The sequence below is a fragment of the Sebastes fasciatus genome, chromosome 3, assembly GCF_043250625.1.
Source record: "Sebastes fasciatus isolate fSebFas1 chromosome 3, fSebFas1.pri, whole genome shotgun sequence".
NCBI lineage: Eukaryota > Metazoa > Chordata > Actinopteri > Perciformes > Sebastidae > Sebastes > Sebastes fasciatus.
The window spans coordinates 20,473,185-20,494,079 of record NC_133797.1 but is presented as its reverse complement, the minus strand read 5'-3'; the positions used below and the strand labels follow the sequence as shown (position 1 = coordinate 20,494,079).

General features: G+C 39.7%; 1 protein-coding gene across 1 annotated transcript; it reads right to left on the bottom strand.

Annotated features, from left to right (window-relative positions):
- Positions 1–947: 947 nt before the first annotated feature.
- On the bottom strand, positions 948–18,991 carry klhl2 (kelch-like family member 2). The gene is made up of 15 exons (XM_074629508.1): positions 18,666–18,991; positions 15,492–15,611; positions 14,610–14,716; positions 14,342–14,463; positions 11,623–11,785; positions 11,309–11,418; positions 11,105–11,221; positions 8,497–8,646; positions 8,265–8,382; positions 5,853–6,050; positions 5,584–5,685; positions 4,800–4,928; positions 4,499–4,639; positions 4,267–4,410; positions 948–2,441 (listed from the first exon to the last, which is right to left on the bottom strand). Exons 1-15 carry the CDS (start codon positions 18,731–18,733, stop codon positions 2,413–2,415), a joined length of 1,818 nt encoding a protein of 605 aa, XP_074485609.1. The 5' UTR covers positions 18,734–18,991; the 3' UTR covers positions 948–2,412.
- Positions 18,992–20,895: the final 1,904 nt, after the last annotated feature.

The window sequence follows — 20,895 nt, the reverse complement described above, 5'->3', positions numbered from 1 at the left end:
GTTATGAACCATCCAGACCCCTCAGGTCATCTGGATCAGGTCTGCTTAGTGTCCCCAGAGTCAGAACTAAACATGCAGAAGCAGCGTTCAGTTTGTATGCACCAAATATTTGGAACAAGCTCCCAGAAACCTGCAGGACCGCTTCAACTCTGAGTTCTTTTAAATCAAAGCTTGAAACTTTCCTCTTTGCTGCTGCTGCCTTTTATTAAACCAGATAATGATCTTATACTGCACTAGAGCGTTTACTCTTGTGTGTTATGTTCTATTTTAGAAGTCCTAGCTTTTATTTTTAGCTTGTTTTTATTTTCTAATCTTTAATGTTTTTATGTTTTTATAACTGTTTTAATTATGTCTTAATGTTCTTTTGCATTTTGTCTTAATTTTCTTGAATGTTTATGTAAAGCACTTTTAATTGCCCTGTTGCTGAAATGTGCTATACAAAGAAAACTGCCTTGCCTTGCCTTGCCTTTGAGACGAATAAACTGATGTATAAAGTTTAAAAAAAATATTTTAAAAAATGTATCATTGCATTCAATTAAAGCACCACTAAACTGATTGTGAATTATTATTTTATAAGATGATCATACAGTGAGTGTTATATGTAAAATTGTAATCTGCTAAGAAACTATTAGCTGTCAAATAAATGTAATATAAATTAGCCTACAATGGAAGTATTTAAGTAAATTACACCTCAAAATTGATGTACAGTACTTGAGTAAGCGTTTCATTTAACATTTTCATTTATCAAAAGAAACCAAAGTTCTCAAATATTAAATATAGTCTATGAATACAGGCAGAATAACAAGAACTTTAACTGAATAAAATAGCTAGAAAATGGCAGAAAAGTTAAGAAGAGAGAGAAACTTATCTGGCAAATGATGTGAAATGTGAATAGTAATAAATTAATCAGCGTATAATTATTAAAATATCACAAACACAGCGTATTCCATTTCAACATTTTTACTGATTTTGGCAAAGTTTTTAAAAACAGATTATGTCATTTCACAGCTTTAAATACAAGAAGCATATTTATTAATGAGAATATAAAACAAGTAATGAAACATTGTCAAAGTCATAAGCCTACATGACATTCCTCAATACACTGACGATAAAACAGCGATACCAGTTACGACTGTATTATAGCAACTTTAGCGAGGAGAGGGAAGAGAATCAGAAAATCAAGAGTAGGTTTGGTCACTTTCCAGAGAGAGAGAGAGAACAGATTAGTAAAGTAGTAAAGAGAGACAGAAATGAAGAGACATATTAAAATTGGCACATTCATAGTACGTCAGGGTGTTGCAGTAGTTAATAGGGTTGCTACACCAAAGGAGGGAGAGGGAACTGTTGGGAGAATAGGAGGTTTGGGGACCATGCAGTGAGTTCAGGCTGTTGTTGTCATTAGTGGTTACAACCACAACAAGGATGGCTGCCGGGTGACAGTAAAGCACTGATACATCCAACTGTTTTTCATTTCAAACAGCGTCTCCCTCCGTCCGTCACTGGTTTTTGGTAACATGACTCGTCTCCGTTACCAGAAGAGAAGTGTTCCAGTTAAAGTTTTTTAAGAAGAAATGTACATTTTTCTGCTTCTCACGTCGCTGTTCTGAATTCATGCGGGCTGACGCGACCGACACATCATCACCGATCCGGAGTCAGCTCTCAAATGTATCCCAGAACAGCCGCCGAGTCCAGCCGTCCGGTAACAGTACTCGATGCATAACAATGGACGTAGAAGAAGAAAAGGGGAGAGCGGGGTGTAATTTGACATTCAGGCACTCTTGAACAGCCACACTGCAACACTGTAAAAGGTCAGAGGTCAGACAGAGTGCGTTCATGCGGCGTCGGATCAGGCGTCACCACACAGATGCACACAAACACACATGCTCACGTGTGCAAGCAAAGGAGCACCTTTAAATGCAAGCGCACGCACACACACAAACACTCACACACACACATTTTCAGGATAAAAACGAAGGAGAAACAAAGATTTCAGTCCCAGATGGTCCTTCCTCTCCCGTAGGTTAGATCAGTGGTCTCTCTCAGAGCTGCTCCATGTTAACATAACTAATGTTAAAGTTTTAGTAGCTTCATATCAGTAGCGTTTCAATGACACTGCAGTGGTGCTTCAGACTGGTTTTGTCCAGTCGCTGGCGGCAGTCCTGCCAGGAGGGGGTTAAAACACGGGTTCGATTCCCTCCCCGTCCCGTTTGTTACAGCTCCCCCTTTCAGGTAAGTGCAAAAAATCTTCATCATCATCCTCAACAACAACAATCTTGTCATTTTCTTCATCCTCGTCAGTGCCTGAGCCAATGCTGCCCAACATCGAAGCATTGGCATCATAGACAGATCCAAGATCAGTATTCAGCAGGAGAATACATTGTGATTCAAATCAGTGGCAGGCGTCAAGAGCAGTCATAAGGGCTTGTCGATCACAGTCACACCTGTGGTTAAAAAAGAAAACGCAGATTAAGATGAAGCACCGCTATCGCCACACGTGATATCAACGATTAATCAATTAGTTGTCAACTATTAAATGATTCGCCAACTATTTTATAAAACTAAAAATTCTCTGATTCCAGCTTCTTAGATGTGAATAATTTCTGGTTTCTTTACTCCTCTATGACAGTAAACTGAATATATTTGAGTTGTGGACAAAACAAGACATTTGAGGACGTCATCTTGGGCTTTAGGAAACACTGATTGACATTTTTCACCAATTTTTGGCAATTTATAGACCAAACAACTAATCAATTAATCAAGAAAATAATCGACAATGAAAATAATCATAAGTTACAGCTCTAAAAATGTATAATATGAATGTAAAGATAATAGAAATACATCAAAGCAAAAGCTTTTTATGTCCACTATAGTTACTATTGCTAGTACTGTTAAAAGTAGGAATAGTTGTAATACTTATATTACTGTAGAAATGCAAAGCACATACTGTTTTCCTTGATATATAACATTTTATTCATCCCCGGGGTGGAATTTAGGTGTAAAAAGTGACATTAAAACTACGGCTGGACCCAAATATTCGACTATTCGCTTGTTCTGTAGGAATTCGATTTTCAATTTTGGGATTCGGATATTTGTTTGTTTTTTCGTTCTTTTTTTAACCCCTGAAGATTACAAACATGCATAAAACATACCAAACCTTTTGGAAACTGTTTTTTTATCCAATAACAAATAATAATACAAACAACGCCTACTGTGGAATAACAGAATCCTTCAAATTTAACGCCTTTAATTAAACCGAAGGCGTTCTCAGCTGACATGAACAGAGCTATGTCTGACTGAGTCTTTCCCGATTCATGTTAAGGAGACGAGCCAAGCCAGAGCGCTTGCCGCCGTTGTTTGTGTCAGAACTTTCTCCTCCCGGCCGAATCTTAGAATATTCCCTCCTTACTGCTACCGAAGCTCCGGAGCCCAAAATATAGCATCCGGGAAAGCCCTAATCATAACAAATAGTGGTACGGTAACTAAAGTAACAAGCAGTAGTTAAAGTGACAAAAGTGAAGTACCGGTCCGGTACCTATATACTGTATATATATAATACCATATGTAAAACAAAAACTTAATTTTTTTGGTTTTGCAATTATGGATTTGGACAAAAGTATCCAGTAAAACGTCCCCAGTTTGGAGAAGCAGACAGGAGTTACAGCACGGGAGCAAAGCAATGTACTGCTGTGGACGTATTTAACGTATGTAAACTTATTTTAGACACCTAAAAGAAAGGCTCACCTAAAAAAATCAATATCAGTTTAACTGTACGCCATATTTAGAATATTTTCAGCCGTTTACCTTGCCGTCAGAAAGCTATACAGTCTATCTTTCCGTTGGGGAACTGAAGCCGTTATCGCTGCTCTCTCCAAAGCAACCAGACTCCATTGAAAAAAAACTGTAATTTTACTGCTGTTGCTGGTCTACTGCTGCCTCGATCGGCTGGTTTGTTTGTGTTATTGTGTGACTTACAAACTAACCAAAGTCACACAATAACACAAACTACCAGCAGTAGACCAGCAACTCCCGTGTTCTGCAGTTCCCTGTCGGAAACATGGACTGTATAGCTGTCTGACGGCAAGGTAAAGCAGTGAAAATCTTTCTTTTAGGTGGCTAAAATACGTTTTGCTGCCGGCCCCGTCCACAGCAGTACATCACTGACTACGGAAAAGTACCTCGTACATCACCACTTCAAAACACCCTGACTATCCCTTTAAATTAAAAAAACGGCATGTACAGTATGTTCTCATGCGTTTCTCTACTCACCTGCATAACTGCGTCCTGTGCTCATGCAGGTCGGCAGTAGTGACCACTTGTCCGAGTTTGGATTGTAGAACTCCACAGAGGCCAAATTGCAGCTGCCGTCGTCTCCTCCCACCACATACAGTACGTTGTTCACAGCACAAACACCTGGAAACACAAACACACACATACAGAATGAAGATTCGTTTAACATCTCACACCTGAGGATGTCTGGTGGATGGACTGTCTGCATTACCTGCGTTGCGTCGACACATGTTCATGTCAGCTACCTGCCGCCAGCTGTTGGAGGCTGGATCATATACTTCACAGCTCTTCCTCACCAGTGGACCATCATGACCCCCGACAGCGTACAGTAAACCTTTTAACACACCCACACCTGAGGAAGACATCGGACACAAGATCTGGTCACCATTTCTGTCTTATCATGAATTTCCCTCACTGAGTATAGCATAACAATTATCTTATCTTGTCTTGTTTTGACGGATACATTTTTAAGAATGGTTTATCTGTCTGTTGAATAATGTTTTTTTTCTGACCTGCTCCACTGCGTCTCGTGCCCATCTCTGCAATGTAGCTCCATGTGTTGCTTTTAGGGTTGTAAGCTTCTACTGTACTCAGACATTGCCTAGTCGCTCCATCATAACCTCCAACTGCATAAAGGATCGCTAAAAAACACACATAAGAAACATGCGCAAGTCACAACTCAGAATGAGCGAGGCACGATGGGTGGACAAAATAATAGAAACACATTAAAATACATTATTATACGGCTTTGTTGAATACTGCCTGCCCTGCCTTTAAGTATTTGGCTTTAACTTGATTTTAAAACTTTTTTTTAAAGTATTAATGCTGTTTTCCTGTTTTTTTATAGATTAAAAGAGTGCAATAGAGCATTATTGACTCTTTTCACAGCAGACACTTTGGCTTGTCAAAGCAGGAAAAGCACAGGTGTATTTATTTAACATTGAAGATGGCTCCGTTCCATTAAGTGTCCTAACGAACCATGTCACTGAGTGAGCATGCACAACACCAGAGACCTGAAACTGGCTCACCTAAACGGAAAGCAGCCGTCATTAATGTTATTAATACCACCTGTGCTTTTCCTGCTTTGGCAAGTCAAAATGTCTGCTGTGAAAAGGATCTATTGTATCAAGCTTTAAGCCAGTTTCTGTCTCTACAAACTCTGGAGGTGTCAACACCTCTGATGGTTTCAAAATAAAAACAAGTTATGCATTTTGCAAAAAATGTATTCATTGCAGGACTATTGTATAGATTATATAGTGTTTCTGACTGTAAAACTGAACTGGGAATAGTATTCACCATTGACAACACCCACTCCTACACTGCTCCGTCGGGTACTCATGGGTAACACGTGGAACCACTCGTCTGTCTTCGCGTTGTACGCCTCGATTGTCGACAAACCTGCAAACACACACAACATGTAGCAAAAACACCACGAACAATCACATATTATATAATTTCCTGTTGTAACATAAATCAAAAGCCTGTAGGGATTCACTGTCTTCAACTCTCTCCGTCACACGGATCAATTTAAAAAACACTTTAATGTCACGGCCACTCGACTGTACCTGTGCTGCCGTCGAAGCCGCCCACAGCGTACAGGAGTCCGTTGAGCACAGCAGCGCCGAGGGTTGATCGGCGGTCTTGCATGCTGCTCACGCTCGTCCAGCGGTCCATCATCGGGTCGTAACAATCGACCGTCCGGACGCGCAACGAACCGTTGAAACCACCAACTGCATACACACACCCACCCACGTACACCACACCTAAAGGGCAACAACACAGGAAATAAACAGGTAAAAAACACATATCTACAGAAAAGGACTCACACAGCCTGGTATAGTGAGGATCAATGGACCCTGCCAAGGTTATAACAGTTTTTAATTTTCAATTTTCGTTTTAGTTTAGTTTTAAGTAGTTTTCCGAGTGTGTTTGCTAGTTGTAATTTACTTTCAGTTTTTTTCTGAAGGTTTAGTTTTAGTTTTTATATATTTAGTTTTTTTTTTACAGTAGTTTTACGTTGTTTTCTTCTCGCGCTACTTTATTGAAGCAACTGCAGCACAGCGCGTTCTCCTGGAAGGTCAAACCCGCTCAATTTCTGTGGTTCAATGTCACAAGAGCTGACGGAAATTGTGATATATTACAGCTAAAAAACAAAACACAAAATGAATTTAAATTATTTTTTTACACAGGCATTATCATTTCAGTTTAGTTTGAGTTTTTTTTAAAGGATATAGTTTTTATTCAGTTTCAGTTTATTACAAATATTTCTCACAGCCCTATTTTCATTTCAGTTTACTATAATAACCCTGCAACGGACACAGTTGATGTTACAACCTTGTAACAAACTAACAAATTGTTTCCCTCCATGTGTCTTGACAGTGAGGCCTATCTGTGGGCGTATGTCATGTGGTGGAAGAAACATGCCACCAGGAGGCGTGGTGAAAGAGTGACGCTGTTTACTCGGATTACCTTTAAATATGAAGCCAAACAAGAATGCCTCAGAATATGGATTTTGATCTCACACAGGTTGAATCTCAAAGCCAAGATAGCCAAGATCCAGTTTGTAGCTGTCTGTACTTCTAAACTAAATACATCATATTGTAAGGCCTCTTCCCTTTTCATACACTTTCATACACAGATACAGCCTTCTTTTACCTGAATTTATACGACATTAATTCTTTGTAACCCCTCAGTGTCCTCCATTCTACTGTGTGGTGCAGAATTTTGTAGAATAGTGTTCAGGTGAACCTTGTCAACTCATATAATCTGGAGATATCACATGACCACGCTGTATAAAGTATTTGTGTTCATCTAGAACCACCAGGAGGCCTGAACACTGTTCTCACCAGTAAACTAGATTTGTTAATAATCGCAGATTTATTGAAGTTATACGAATACATTAAAGAAAATATGTCGTGCTCATTTTCAGGTTTATACTTGTATTTTGGGTTTTCTATTAGAAAATGTTTACATGCTTTAATGTTCAAAAAACACATTGTTTTTCTCATACTGTCTGTCTGAATTTACCTGTATTCACCTTCTGTCTGAAAACCCTCCGTTTTAGCCCCCGTCTCTTTAAAGGCCCTGACACACCAAGCCGACGATTAGTCTGTCGGACAATTTTCGAGCCGGTGGTGAGTGTCTGTCGCCCTAGTTCTTGCGTTGTATTCTGCAAAGTTGGCTCTAGTCTGCCCGTGTTGGAGGCTTTTTGGACGATTCAGCATGTCATAGGTCTTCCGGTTTCCCTTTTTGAATGACAAATACAGACTACAGACACCTGTAGGTGTGGAGAGTTATTTCCTCTCACGCAGGCGCAAAACATACGTTGTAGTCGGCTGTTGGCTGTAGTCTTTCCAAGACAAAGGTCGTCAACCTTCGTCAACATCTTGTAGTGTACTGTTTGGCTGTAAAATTAGAAAGTTTGGTGGGCGGTGCTTGGTATTTCCTCAACTGATCTCAACATGGCTGCCGGGTCACAAACTTTCTCATTTTACAGCTAAACAGTACACTACAAGATGTTTCTGAAAACATTTGAGGCGAGAAATAGGCATTACAGTAACACAATATTGATTCATATTTGATCAGCGCTGCCTAGATTGACCATTTGAACAGAGTTCGCCAGCTGCCCAGAGACTGGTCGCTCCAGCTCGACTGTGATTGGTTGTTTAGATTCGGGCGTGGTAGAAACTTGTAAATGGCATTATGAGCACCAGGAGGAGGCAGAGGTACATGATTTTTTTCGCAGATTATCTGTCTCATGCACTACTGTCAGGATATAGTGACAGTTTTATAAAAAATAGCTTTTCATCATATCTGCAACATTAGTTTGGTGATTTGAGGCGTTCCGGTTCTCTGATGGAACCGTGTTCTTCAGAGGATCCGGCCCCTTAACTGTGATGCAGTTTGTGTTGTTGTTGTCGTTGTCGTTGTCGTTGTCGTTGTCGTTGTCGTTGTTGTGGTTATTAAGGGATTCCTACCTGCTCTGCATCTCCTGGTTGGGAGTTCAGCCACCTGGTACCATCGGTTCTCCTCAAAGTCATAACATTCAACACTGCGGATGGCCTTGGGGGCCTGGCCTCCAACCACAACCATCACCTACACAGAACAGAAACAGAAGAGACATTACATGATGAACTGCACATCAACTATTGTTATTTTCTTATTAACTAAGAGTGGAGAGACTTGCAGTAGTAGAGGTTGTGTGAATACCTTAGGACAGCAGGCCGGAGTCCTCATGCGTGTGCGTGCCGTTTTCATCAGAGCTCTCTGGTCTGCTGGCAGCAGGTGGTACTTCATGGCCTCGATCAGGTAATCTTTACACGCACTGCTATTCTTAATGAGAGACTCCTCCTCCACTCGCTAACACAACCAAACAGAGAGAGAGTAACCAGTCAAACAACTGGATACACAAAGTGATGCAGTATGTTGTGACACGGCAGCTGAGACACATAAGGAACGGTATAACTGAAATCGTATTAACTAAAATCAAAGGGAAATTCATAATATTAATCAGAAATCAAGATTAGTTCTGATTCTACTGACATATCAGAAGTTTCTTGGCACCTAACATATTTATTTTTAGATTTTACCTGAACAATGTTAATAGTAAAAAAAGATGAAATGCTCTATTTATAAGTTGGATAACATCCAGAGATGTATCTGGGGGAGCGCATCATGATTTTCCTTGATAGGATTAAATAGTAGACTGCCCAACTCTCCCCATCATATAAAGACTAATGTAAAATGATGAAACATCAGGGATGTTAGCTGGCAATCAAACATTAACTCAACTAAAATAGAGCCACAACATAAGATTTACAGCACGCATACTCGTCCAAGACGAGTCCAACCAATGATCGTTTATTTTGACTGGGGTTGTCCTCGGCCAAAGAAATTCTTAGTCGACTAACACTCATAGGATTTTGTCGACTAATTGATTAGTTGATTTAATTTACGGATCTGTAAAACTGAGTTTCTCCACAAAGAATCACACAAAAGCACCACTTTAAATTTTAAATTGTGTTTACTAGAAATGTGCTCATTAGTTTCTAAGAGTCATTCAGCATGAAAAAAGCATAAAAACGACTAATCGACTAAAGAAATCATATCGACTAAGACCATCACAAACAACAACATGACCTTTCCTAATAAGTGAAGCAGTGCCCACAGTCACTACATGGATCCTTTTTTACATGCAGACAAAAATCAAAGTAACCCACAGTTGTTTTGCCAGCAATGAAAGTAAATCAGTCAACAGCACACATACAGGTCATTCTTGTCTGTGAGAAGCAAGGCAACTGCAAAATTCACTCTGTGGAAGTCAAACTAACACATTGCTTGAATCTGGGAATCCTCGTTAGTTGTCAACACTATCCTGGGACAGAGAAGGTTACAGTAATAAAGAAAACTACAGGACTGAGATCAGTTAACTAGAATATATACCAATACTGTAACCTGGAGTTTACTTGACTGTGATAACAGACATGACCTGATGTTTTTTTTTTGCAAGATCATTCCTGTTTCAACAAAAGCTGAAAAAAACTAGTTGGACAACTGTAAGCTGGATTTGTAGCAACATGTTGCCTGACTGTAAACTATAACACAAACATTGTTTAACCTTCCTGGCTGTTGAAACAAGAACGGCACTGAAGCACAGAACAGTTGTTAAGCAGCAGCGATGGTTGCAGTGAAACATAACTGTGAACTGGTCACTGCCACACAGACACAGGCAAGAAATGTTACTGAGAACACACGACCTTCAGTTTGTTCTGCAGCTCAAAACTCCAAACCTGTCTTCGATAGAATTATTGAGGCTGTTGCTCTGTCGTTAGCTTAGCTGTGATTTAATGTATGAGCTTAAACCTGTGTTGTGTGTGTTTAGAGGACCAGTGTGTAGCATTTACGGGGATCTATTGGCAGAAATGGAATATAATATTAATAAGTATGTTTTCTTTAGTGTATAATCACCTGAAAATAAGAGTTGTTACCTTAGAATGAGCCGTTTATATCTACATACGGAGCGGTTCCTCTTCATGGAGCCGGCCGCCATGTTTCTACAGTAGCCCAGAATGGACAAACCAAACACTGGCTCTAGATAGGGACATTCACGTTTTCACGTTTTTGCGTCGACCACCGTAGCTCTCCTACACGCTTGGCACACAAGAGAAGTTTCAGTTGGTTGTAATCTGCAACCTCACCGCTAGATGGCGTCAGATACACACTGCACCTTTAAGTCATATAATCCCTTAAACCCCGTTGTCCTAGGACGCTGTGGCGTAAACCGCACCTGTGGTTCAGTCTGAAGCCGGTAGACTCCAGTCACGGTCACTGTATCTCAGGATTACCTTGAACCTTCTGCAGACCTGGTTTAACGGAGGTTAAAGGTCGTAACGTTCAGTATAATGACAGATTCACACAACTCAGATCATTTTATTATTTTCTAAGATTTCTTGTCCGTTTTTTTTTTTAAAGAAAAACTCTTGAATCCAGTATCAAACTTTGATAGTTGTGTTATAACAATCAAAGGTATCACTTCCTCCTAAAGACTTCTCTGATGGCAGAAACAGGGTTACTGATTACCTGACCCACATAACAACCAGTTGTTAATTAATCCACCGTCACAAGTCCAGAGCCTTCAGGCAGGACATTTGGTCAGTAATGTCACAGAAAAAAATTGTGGCTACATATTTTCTAGAAGCGTGAATGGTTGTCTGTCTCTATGTGTCAGCCCTGTGCTAGTCTGGCGTCATACCAAGTGACAGAGCAACAGCCATATTGAGTTTAAGAGCACAAACAAAGACATAAAAGCCTCTCATACCTGCACCAGGTATTCTCTGGAGAGCAGCGGTAGGCGAACATGTTCCATCAGGTGAGCCAAGTGTTCCTGCCGGACATCCTTATCGTGGTTAACCCAAGCTATCACCGCCTCAAACACCTACACATTAAAAGAGACACTTAATGCACATCAGGTACAGGGTGCTGTCTTACCTGTGTACATTAGGCAGAGTGAATGTGTGTGTACCTTCTCCTCTGTGGGGATGGTGAGCTTGTCGCTGGCGATCAGGCTGGACACTTGATCCATGCCCAAATTGAGGAACTCTTCACTCCCAACCACCTCACTGAAATGTTGCTCTGTCAGCAAAAAGCATCAAATGAAAAACTACCCTGGGACAGCACATGAACACAGCTTTTTTTTTCTCTCTCTCTCTCTCTTTCTCTCAACATTGTCATTAATTAAACCTGTTCTCATTCTGTCTCATCCACTCTCCCACATCCTCACAGATTAAGAGCTGTTCACACACATATATATAAAAATAGAGATTTGCACACACAAACCTGCATAGATGTTGGCCTGTGTGAGGAGCTGAGAGCAGGCGTGCAGGTCAGCGAAGGCTCGTATCCCCAGACAGTTGGATGGATGAAGCTGAGAGCTCAGGAACTCACAACAGGCCTTTTTCACCTCGTTCAGTTGGAGCAGGCCGGCTGCAGGAAGCAACGCCTGTCAAACACGCACACACAGAATGTCCTGTATAAAGTGGTAGTTTTGGTACTACAATATACTACAATGCGAACGGGGCGACAGGTTGGCCTGGTGTGTTGAGACACCATCTTTATGTCAGTTAATCACAGGTTCAGTCACTCAAAATGACCCGCTTGTCACCGCTACAGTTGAGTGAGAAACTAAACTGCTCCACTGGAGACTTCTATAATAAAATGTATACAGTACGTGAGGATTACAGTACATGGTCTAAGTTTCCACACTAAATTGTAAATAACAGCAGTGAGAACTGCAGAACTCCTTTCAGTTTAGTTTTAATCTTTTACACTTTCCAAAAAGAGTGAATTTCCCCGTTGGCAAAGTAGTTTAAAAATTAGCTTAAAGGGTTCTCAACACATGATCAAGTGAAACAAATAGATATTTATAATCTACAGTGCTCATTTGTACTGTAGTGATCTGATTATTTCCTAATCTCAGCAGCAATCTGATGTCAGCAGCATCATGAAACTTCAACTACAACTTTCACTTCTGGTGAAAAAGCCAGATTACTAGACCATGTCAGCTTTTTTAAACATATGACTGTGCATGGAAAAGTACCATCATGTTTGAAAGTAATTTACCGTCTCCCACTCAGTGATACACAGTTATTGGTTGTAATAAACAAATGAATTGTCCCTAGAGGGAATAAAAACTTCTCACTTAGTTATTTGCAGGCAATTTTTGTTTACTGAAGACTCGACTGAAATGGTATTCATGAATTTCTGTTGAAACAGGTTATTGGGGCAGGACATAGAACAGTTAGGGATTAGTGATGGGACGATGTCGAATTTTATTGCGGATTACAATAAAAAAAACACTCACTGTGGTGAATTTCCATTATCAGGATAGTCGTGAATATCGTCAAGAGTGACTTGAAAAAGCTGTCTACCTCGCCATCATAGTAGAGAAGTGAAAAATAGAGCCTGACTTAAAAAAATACAGAAATGATCATGTAAGAAAGACCTCAGTGTTGCAATTTTTTTAATTATGTATTTATCCAGAGGGACCCTATGATATATGACTTTATTTAAGATTGTTTGTTTTTCACAAAAAATCTGTGATGCAATACAAATATTTGTTTCTTCACAAAACGTAAAGTAAAGTGATTCCATTATGTTTCAGTACCATTTTAAAATTTTTAAGCATATTTTGATGATTATCGGGATAATATCGTGAATCGCAATTATTTTGGCTAGAACAATCATGACATGAAATTTTTATATTGTTCCATGACTATTGGGGATCAATCTGAGTGTGCAAACAATTAGGTTTTGTTATCAGTTATGGAAAAAAGGCACTTTCATTTGATAGGGCGATCAGAAATGGTGGGACTGTTCAATTGTTTGTGATAAGTTCACTGGTTGGATGTGTCGTTTACTCCTCCCAGTGCAGAGTTAAAGGGACTGTTTGTAACTTTTTAAGCGTATAAATGTAGCGGGTCGGCACACATGCGCATTCGCATATGCGCGCTCGCGTGTGGCCGGAGCCTCGTCTCCGCTGCCTGATCTCCTTCACTCAGACGGCGCGCGCGTCCTCGCTGTCTCGCTCCACCTCTAGACGTGAACGCGCGTTCACTCCACACTGCAGAAGAGATGGTTTAGCTCTGAGAATATCTAGTGAATGCACAGGGGACGTTTGTGCAGAAATAACTGCTGCAGCTCCTCCAGATCAACAGAGGTTTTCCGTGTCTTGTGAAGTGACGGAGCTCTTCAGAGAGTTACGTTATCTTCTCGTTACCGACCGGGTGCCGGTGTCTCCTCTGCTCTCTCCGGCTGCGGGCGGAGAGAGCAGGGAGACATGCTGCAGAGCCCCGCTGCCTCAGCCTGCACTTAGGCAGGAAAAGCCAACACTAGGATCAGATCTAAATCATGTTCATGGAGAGACCTTCGTCTGGTCAGCTAACATTACTGCCAAGCAGCTGAAATATAGAGTGATATTGTGCTTTTAGCTGACGTGTGTCGCCTCACTGTTTTGAGCGACGCTCGTTCAGGTATATTTAGAGCGAGCAAGCGCGAGCCCGACGCTGACTTTCGTTGATTTCACGGCCACAGGTGTCGCTGTTAACAAGCATTTCTGAAAGTTACAAATAGTCCCTTTAAGTCACTGTTTTCCAGGAAGTTCAAGCACCCGTTTCATGGGATCTTTAAAGATCTCTCATGAGGCTTTTGGAGGCGCTGCTGGAGAATTTTTATATCTGACCAGCTCCTTGCGTTTAACAGTAATCAGACTAATGCAACACAGATTAATATGTTCTCCAATTTCATCTCTTAACCTCCTTTTTGTTGTTGATATGAAATAGTATATATATGTGATTAACACCAGTGTAACCAACTAACTGAAAAACAAATACTCTCACTCAACGGCCATTTAGCTCTTAGAAATTTGGACATTTTCAAGAATTAAAAGTTAAAACAGAACTGGCTGTGTTACAATTTACCAGAGTAAAATGCAGCGTAAAAGCATAACAGGATGTAGGTATTCAGACATTTCTGTGAGTATAAATGTGTGTGTGTTTACCTGCACGTTGTCCTCTGTGACCTGTATCTCTGCTGTGTAGATGTAGTCGACCAGCAGGCCCAGAGTCCAGCCGTCCATCTCCTTTATCCTCACTCGCTTCGCCCGGCTCTCTGCCATCTCACCTGTTGGTACACACACGTGTTAGACATCCATTACCACACAGGATATAACAACAACAAAAAGACACCGCTGGTTACACACACTGATACACAGGGTGAAACAAGATCCTGCCAGATGGCCAGCAGCATGGTTGTAAGCGAGTCCTCACCTGTGAACATAGCGTGGAAGTAGGGGCTCCCAGCAGCCAGAACCACCCTGTGAGCGGCGATCTCTACGTCCTCCGCCACTATGGTCACATCGCACAACAAGCTCTGGCTGTGTGGGCATTTAAGAGACGGAGAGGCGGGAGGTTACAATTTTAAAGTTTAAAAGGAATATGCTTGGAAGATGAATATTAGATACTTTAGAACACCACCGACCATATCCAGATATACACAAAACTATCCTAGTAGCTGGAGGAAATGTGGGGAAAATAACGGCGACCATACACATATATTCCTTACATGTAAAAAAAAAAAATACAAACCTAGAGGTCATATATCTTACGCATAATAGAAACAATTTTTGTGAAAGCGGGGTACCTAGAAAAAACACAATATACTTAACACGTCGTTGGAACACGTCCTAAAAGCCTACGAAAGGAGGAATTATGACTTTTTAGGATCCTGAGAATTACAGCACTCAAACAAATTACAAGAAGTTGGAAGAGACTGAAACCTCCCAATGTAAACAAGTGGCTGGAAACAGTAGAGGACATATAAAGTTTGGAAAAGGTCATTTATAACATCAATACGAATTAAAAGTTTTCGGAAAAAAGATGTGCCTTCTTTAAATAAAGTAAAGGTAAATGACTAATAATATATCAAATATTAAATGGATCATGTTTTGTGAAGATGTTTTAAGTAATATACATGAAACTGTAATAGAAAGTCGTAGCAGCAGTAGAAATATCAACTGTTGTTTTGTTAATATATATGCACTGTGTTATCTGTAGGTGAAAGATCAAAATTTATAACAATTGGTGTCAAGATTTTAAAAAAGGTGGCACCCAGAGGACGACAGAGAACTGAGGAGAGAGAGTGTGCATCACCTGCGAAGCTCGTTCATGACTTTGAACGCCTTCCTCATGTGCCGAGGGTTGAGGGTGACGGGACCTTGCTTTTCGACGCCATCTTCTTTGTCCAGAGTGTGTGGACAAAGTCTGGTGCACCTGAGAGGGACAGCACAGACACACAACACCCTGTTACTGAGGGCAGACTGTCGCAGGACATCTCAGAGTGCATTATCTTTCATATACGATGTTGACTTAAAACAAGATAAATGAGAAGCTGTGTTCAAATCGTCATCTATCTCTGAAGTTTGTTTGTAAACAGTTTAAACCACGACCAGGTCTGTTTCACCAGCGAGAGTTTAACTAGTTAGTTTAACATACCTTTAATAAGATAAGATAAGATAAGATAAGATATTCCTTTATTAGTCCCACAGTGGGGAAATTTGCAGTGTACAGCAGCAAAGGGGAGAGTGCAGAAACAAAAAGCATCTGTAAAAACAAAAAGCAAGATACGACACAGTAAAAAAAAACAGAAACAAAAGTAGACAGACATATTAAATATGAACAATTTCGATGGAAGGAAATATAAAAAATAGGAACAATATATACAGTAAGAACCTTGCTCATTGATTTTGAAGATTAAACTAGAAGGTTAAAGGTTTGGTCCACCCCAAATTATGAAAATATCTAGCCATGCAGATAGTTTTGGCTTTACTTGTCCACGTTTTAAAATGTGTTGCTGAGATTTCTGCCCCCACTCCAATGCAATGGAGGTGAATTCTTTTTTTTCTTTTTGCAGCGCTCACAGTATCACAAGAGTTATGTAATAAAATATGTTTTTTTGTAATTTGGGTGAACCCACATTTTGATGTGTTGACTGGGTGGATGATGATTCACTGGGAGGTGAATCAGAAACAAGTATTTTCCATGAATATGACCTAAAATTAGGGCTGTTCTCCTCGACCAAAGAAATCCATGCCGTTTTGACGACTAATCGATTAGTTGATTTAATCGACAGAACTGATTAACTGAGTTTCTCCAGCAGCATTAGCAGCATTAGAGGTCAATCTGCTGGTGCACTAGATTAAACAAAACATTAAATTGTTCTCAGTTTTCTTTACTTCAACACCACACACGAACACGAACACACTGCATGAAGAAAAAGAAACAGAGGCCACAGGTCTGCCGGGATGTGATTGATCAGTGAGTGACAAATGTTGCTCTGGCATGAAACGTGTTATGAGTCAGGCCTGTAGGACGGTTTGCAGCTGTGATTTAGTGACTTCACATTTAAAGTGTTGATTCACCCAAATTACATGTATACCTCTAGAGGTTTCTATCCACGTGGTATTGGCTTTGTTTTTCTGAGGTTTTGAGATGTTGCTCTGCTTCCACCACGATACAATACTTTCTACCACAGACACAGTCCCCATGAAAACTGTTGAATATTAAGTGGATTATTATTATTATGGAGAGAGAGATGTTGCTGCTGTATGTTTTAAATGTATTTTTTTTGTACTGAGGTGAAGAACAGGGTAGCACCACAAACTACATCCTCCAAAATACCCATAAAGTTGAATCAAAAACTCTCTGAAACGGTTTCAACTAAAACTGAACATTATTACGTCAGGACTCTTGTATTAGACTGCATTAGTTTGAGCTATGGGACGACCTAATAAACCAGCCCACACCTCTGAGCCCAGTTTATGAACCCTTTTACACCCCACAAGTAATCCTCCCTGGCCCCAGCTTTTATGTGAGTCGGTTGGTTTCAGGTGATTTGATTAAAACCACCAGTATATTTAGAAATATGCATCATATGAGCTCAATATAAACTAATAAATAAGGTCTTCTGATGAGCTGTTGACAGAGGGACCCTCTGCAAGACAGTCACAACATTAGCTAATAATGCAGAGCTGGTCATAGTTGATTAATTAGCAATTAATCAAATCTCCTGGCTCCTGGGGGCCCCGGATGATAAACCAGCCTTGAACTAATAACATGGCCTGTCATCAATGACATCAACGACTGTCCCACATTAGAAAAGCAAGATTTGGCTGAGAAAACGAGGCATATTTAGAGTGCTCATATGACTACCATTTCTTTTATGAGTGTGATATCTGCATTTTCTTTTGGTTTACTGGGTTTTTAATTTAATGTATTGGCTTCATATCACAATATATTCCAGAAATGTGAAATGCAAAAAAATGTCCCACATCCCTTTTCATAATAAAACACATATATAGCCTACATATATAATCATGCTGCTCATGGTAAAATCACATGGCAGCTTGTTTTCTGTCACAAAACACACCCACGCCCACACATGGCTACATTAACATGCCCATTATAACAGTCTTTTACTCATGGATTTTTACCTTGGTCTCTGTCTGTGGATGTGTGTGATTTTGTTGTCTGCTCTGTTGACCTGTTTTTATTCTGCACTGTGTCTGTAAAGCACTTTGGTCAGCTCGTGGTTGTTTTAAATGTGCTATAGAAATAAATTTGACTTGACTTGACTATTCCAGAAATGTGAAATGCAAAAAAAAATGTCCCATTATTAGGCTAATTCACCCTCAAAATTGCAAATGTACTCTCCACACTAATGGCCTCTCCCTTTTCATAATAAAACACACATATAGCCTACATATATAATCATGCTGCTCATGGTAAAAAAATCACATGGCAGCTTGTTTTCTGTCACAAAACACACCCACACACACACACATGGCTAGCTTATGTTGTTTTAAATGTGCTTTAGAAATACATTTGACTTGACTTGACTTGACTATTCCAGAAATGTGAAATGCAAAAAATGAAATGTCCCACATTAGGCTAATTCACCCTCAAAATTGTAAACTTTCCACCACTGCTTAGCACACACTAATGGCCTCTCCCTTTTCATAATAAAACAGCCTACATGTATAATCATGCTGCTCATGGTAAAATCACGTGGCAGCTTGTTTTCTGTCACAAAACACACCCACACACACACATGGCTACATTAACACACACACACATCCCCTCTGTCATAAACAAAAACACCTCCCAACAAATCCCTCTAACATTATAACCCAACCACAGAGCCGGTCAGTGAGCAGCCTCACCGGCTGGCCGAGCTGTCTCTGTCAATGCGGCACCATCAGTCAAAGCAGCCACTGGGTAAACGTCAACACACACTGACACACACACACGGTTTTTTCTCACACTTACAGCGGATGACTGTCCATGATTCCGGTGTTTTTCAGAGGCTGAAAACTTGGCCCAGCAGCATGCACCATTCCATATCCACAATGTCGTCTTCAGAGGGGGTTTAAATCCAGGCGAGCACCGCGGAGAGCAGCTGTCCAGAGGCGGCGAGTCGAGCTGACGGCAGCAGCCTCGTTAAAGCAGCAGCCTGCTTCATATAGAAACACACACACAGCAGCAGACAGACTACTGCGGTGACTCTCACTGACACTGACACTAACAAACACGTTGTGGATTCAACCCGGCTGCTGCTGCTGCTGCTGCTGCAGACTGCTTCTTCTTCTGTCTATAAAAACATGCCAACCAGCGGTGCTACCAGGGTTTATTGTGTGTTTTATTCCTCCTCTTTCTCTCCGGGGTGTATCTGGGTGCGAGAGGCGGACAGACGAGGCTACCTGTTATTTTCCAATCGCTGATTAAAACGCACAAACAAGGACATGTCGGCAAAGACGGTCCTCCGAGCAGCCAAGGCGTCCAACAAGAAAACACCGTCTCCCTCTAGCTGTGGAAGACTCACCCAGACTCACTATAATAATAATAATATCATATATACTGTATATATACACTTCTAGCTGTGGAAGACTCACTATAATAATAATAATATCATATATATATATATACACACTTCTGGCTGTGGAAGACTCACCCAGACTCACTATAATAATAATAATATCATGTATATATATACACTTCTAGCTGTGGAAGACTCACCCAGACAATAATAATATCATATATATATATATATATATATATATATATATATACACTTCTAGCTGTGGAAGACTCACCCAGACTCCTTACTATAATATAATATCATATATATATACACTTCTAGCTGTGGAAGACCCACCCAGACTGCTCATAATAATATCACATATATACACTTATGTTTTCAATAAACAATATACACTCACGTTTTATAATAACAAATCAGAAATCTGGAAATCAAAAGGTCTACTACAGGGGTCAGCAACCTACGGCTCCGGAGCCACATGCAGCTCTTTAATTCCTCTCCAGTGGCTCCCTGTGGATTTATAAAAATGGAAATGAATAACTGTTTTTTATTTACATTTTCATTTCTATTTATCATTGTTGTAGGTTTATGGAGTATCAGGGCCACAATGAGGGAAAAAAAGAAATTGAGACTTCGAGAATAAAGTCATAATATTATGAGAACAAAGTAGTAGTAATTTTACGTCTTATTTTCTTTTTTTTCTCGTAAAGTTCTGACTTTATTCTCGTAATATTCCGATTTTTTTTCTCCTTAAGTTATGACTTTATTCTCGTAATATTACGACTTTTTTCTTTTTAATTTATGACTTTATTCTCGTAATATTACAACTTTTTATTTTCGTAATATTACGACTCTTTTTCTTGTTAAGTTATGACTTTATTCTCGTAATATTACAACTTTTTTTTCTCGGAATATTACGACTTTTTTCTCGTAAAGTTATGACTTTATTCTTGTAATATTACGACTTTTTTCTCGTAAAGTTATGACTTTATTCTCGTAATATTACAACTTTTTTTTCTCGGAATATTACGACTTTTTTCTCGTAAAGTTATGACTTTATTCTCGTAATATTAAGACTTTTTCTCGTAAAGTTATGACTTTATTCTCGTAAAGTTATGACTTTATTCTCGTAATATTACAACCTTTTTTCTCTTTAATTTATTACTTTATTCTCGTAATATTACGACTTTTTTTCTCATTAAGTTATGACTTGATTCTCGTAATATTACGACTTTTTTTCTCGTTAAGTTATGACTTTATTCTCGTAATATTACTACTTTTTTCTCGTAATATTATGACTTTATTCTGTAAATCTCAGATGTTTTTTCCCTCAATGTGGCCCTAATACTCTGTAATATATCTGCTCTTTGTCCCTCACTGCATTAGACTTACATACTATATACTTAGACTATAAACTGTGTTACCTTCATCACAATGCTCAAATGTTTTGCAGATTTTTTCTTTTTTTTTTTTTTGCCTAAAATGGCTCTTTTGATAGTTAAGGTTCCTGACCCCTGGTCTACGAGGTTGGTTGGCACACTTCACTCTGCCATATTTCTCTGGCATAATCTATATTAGAATATTCTAGTAAAGAAAAAGGTAATGCCTGCACACCCTTACCAAAAAGAAGTTTATTCAAGTGTGCTATTATTAGTATACTTCTTTTAAACTTAAAGTAAC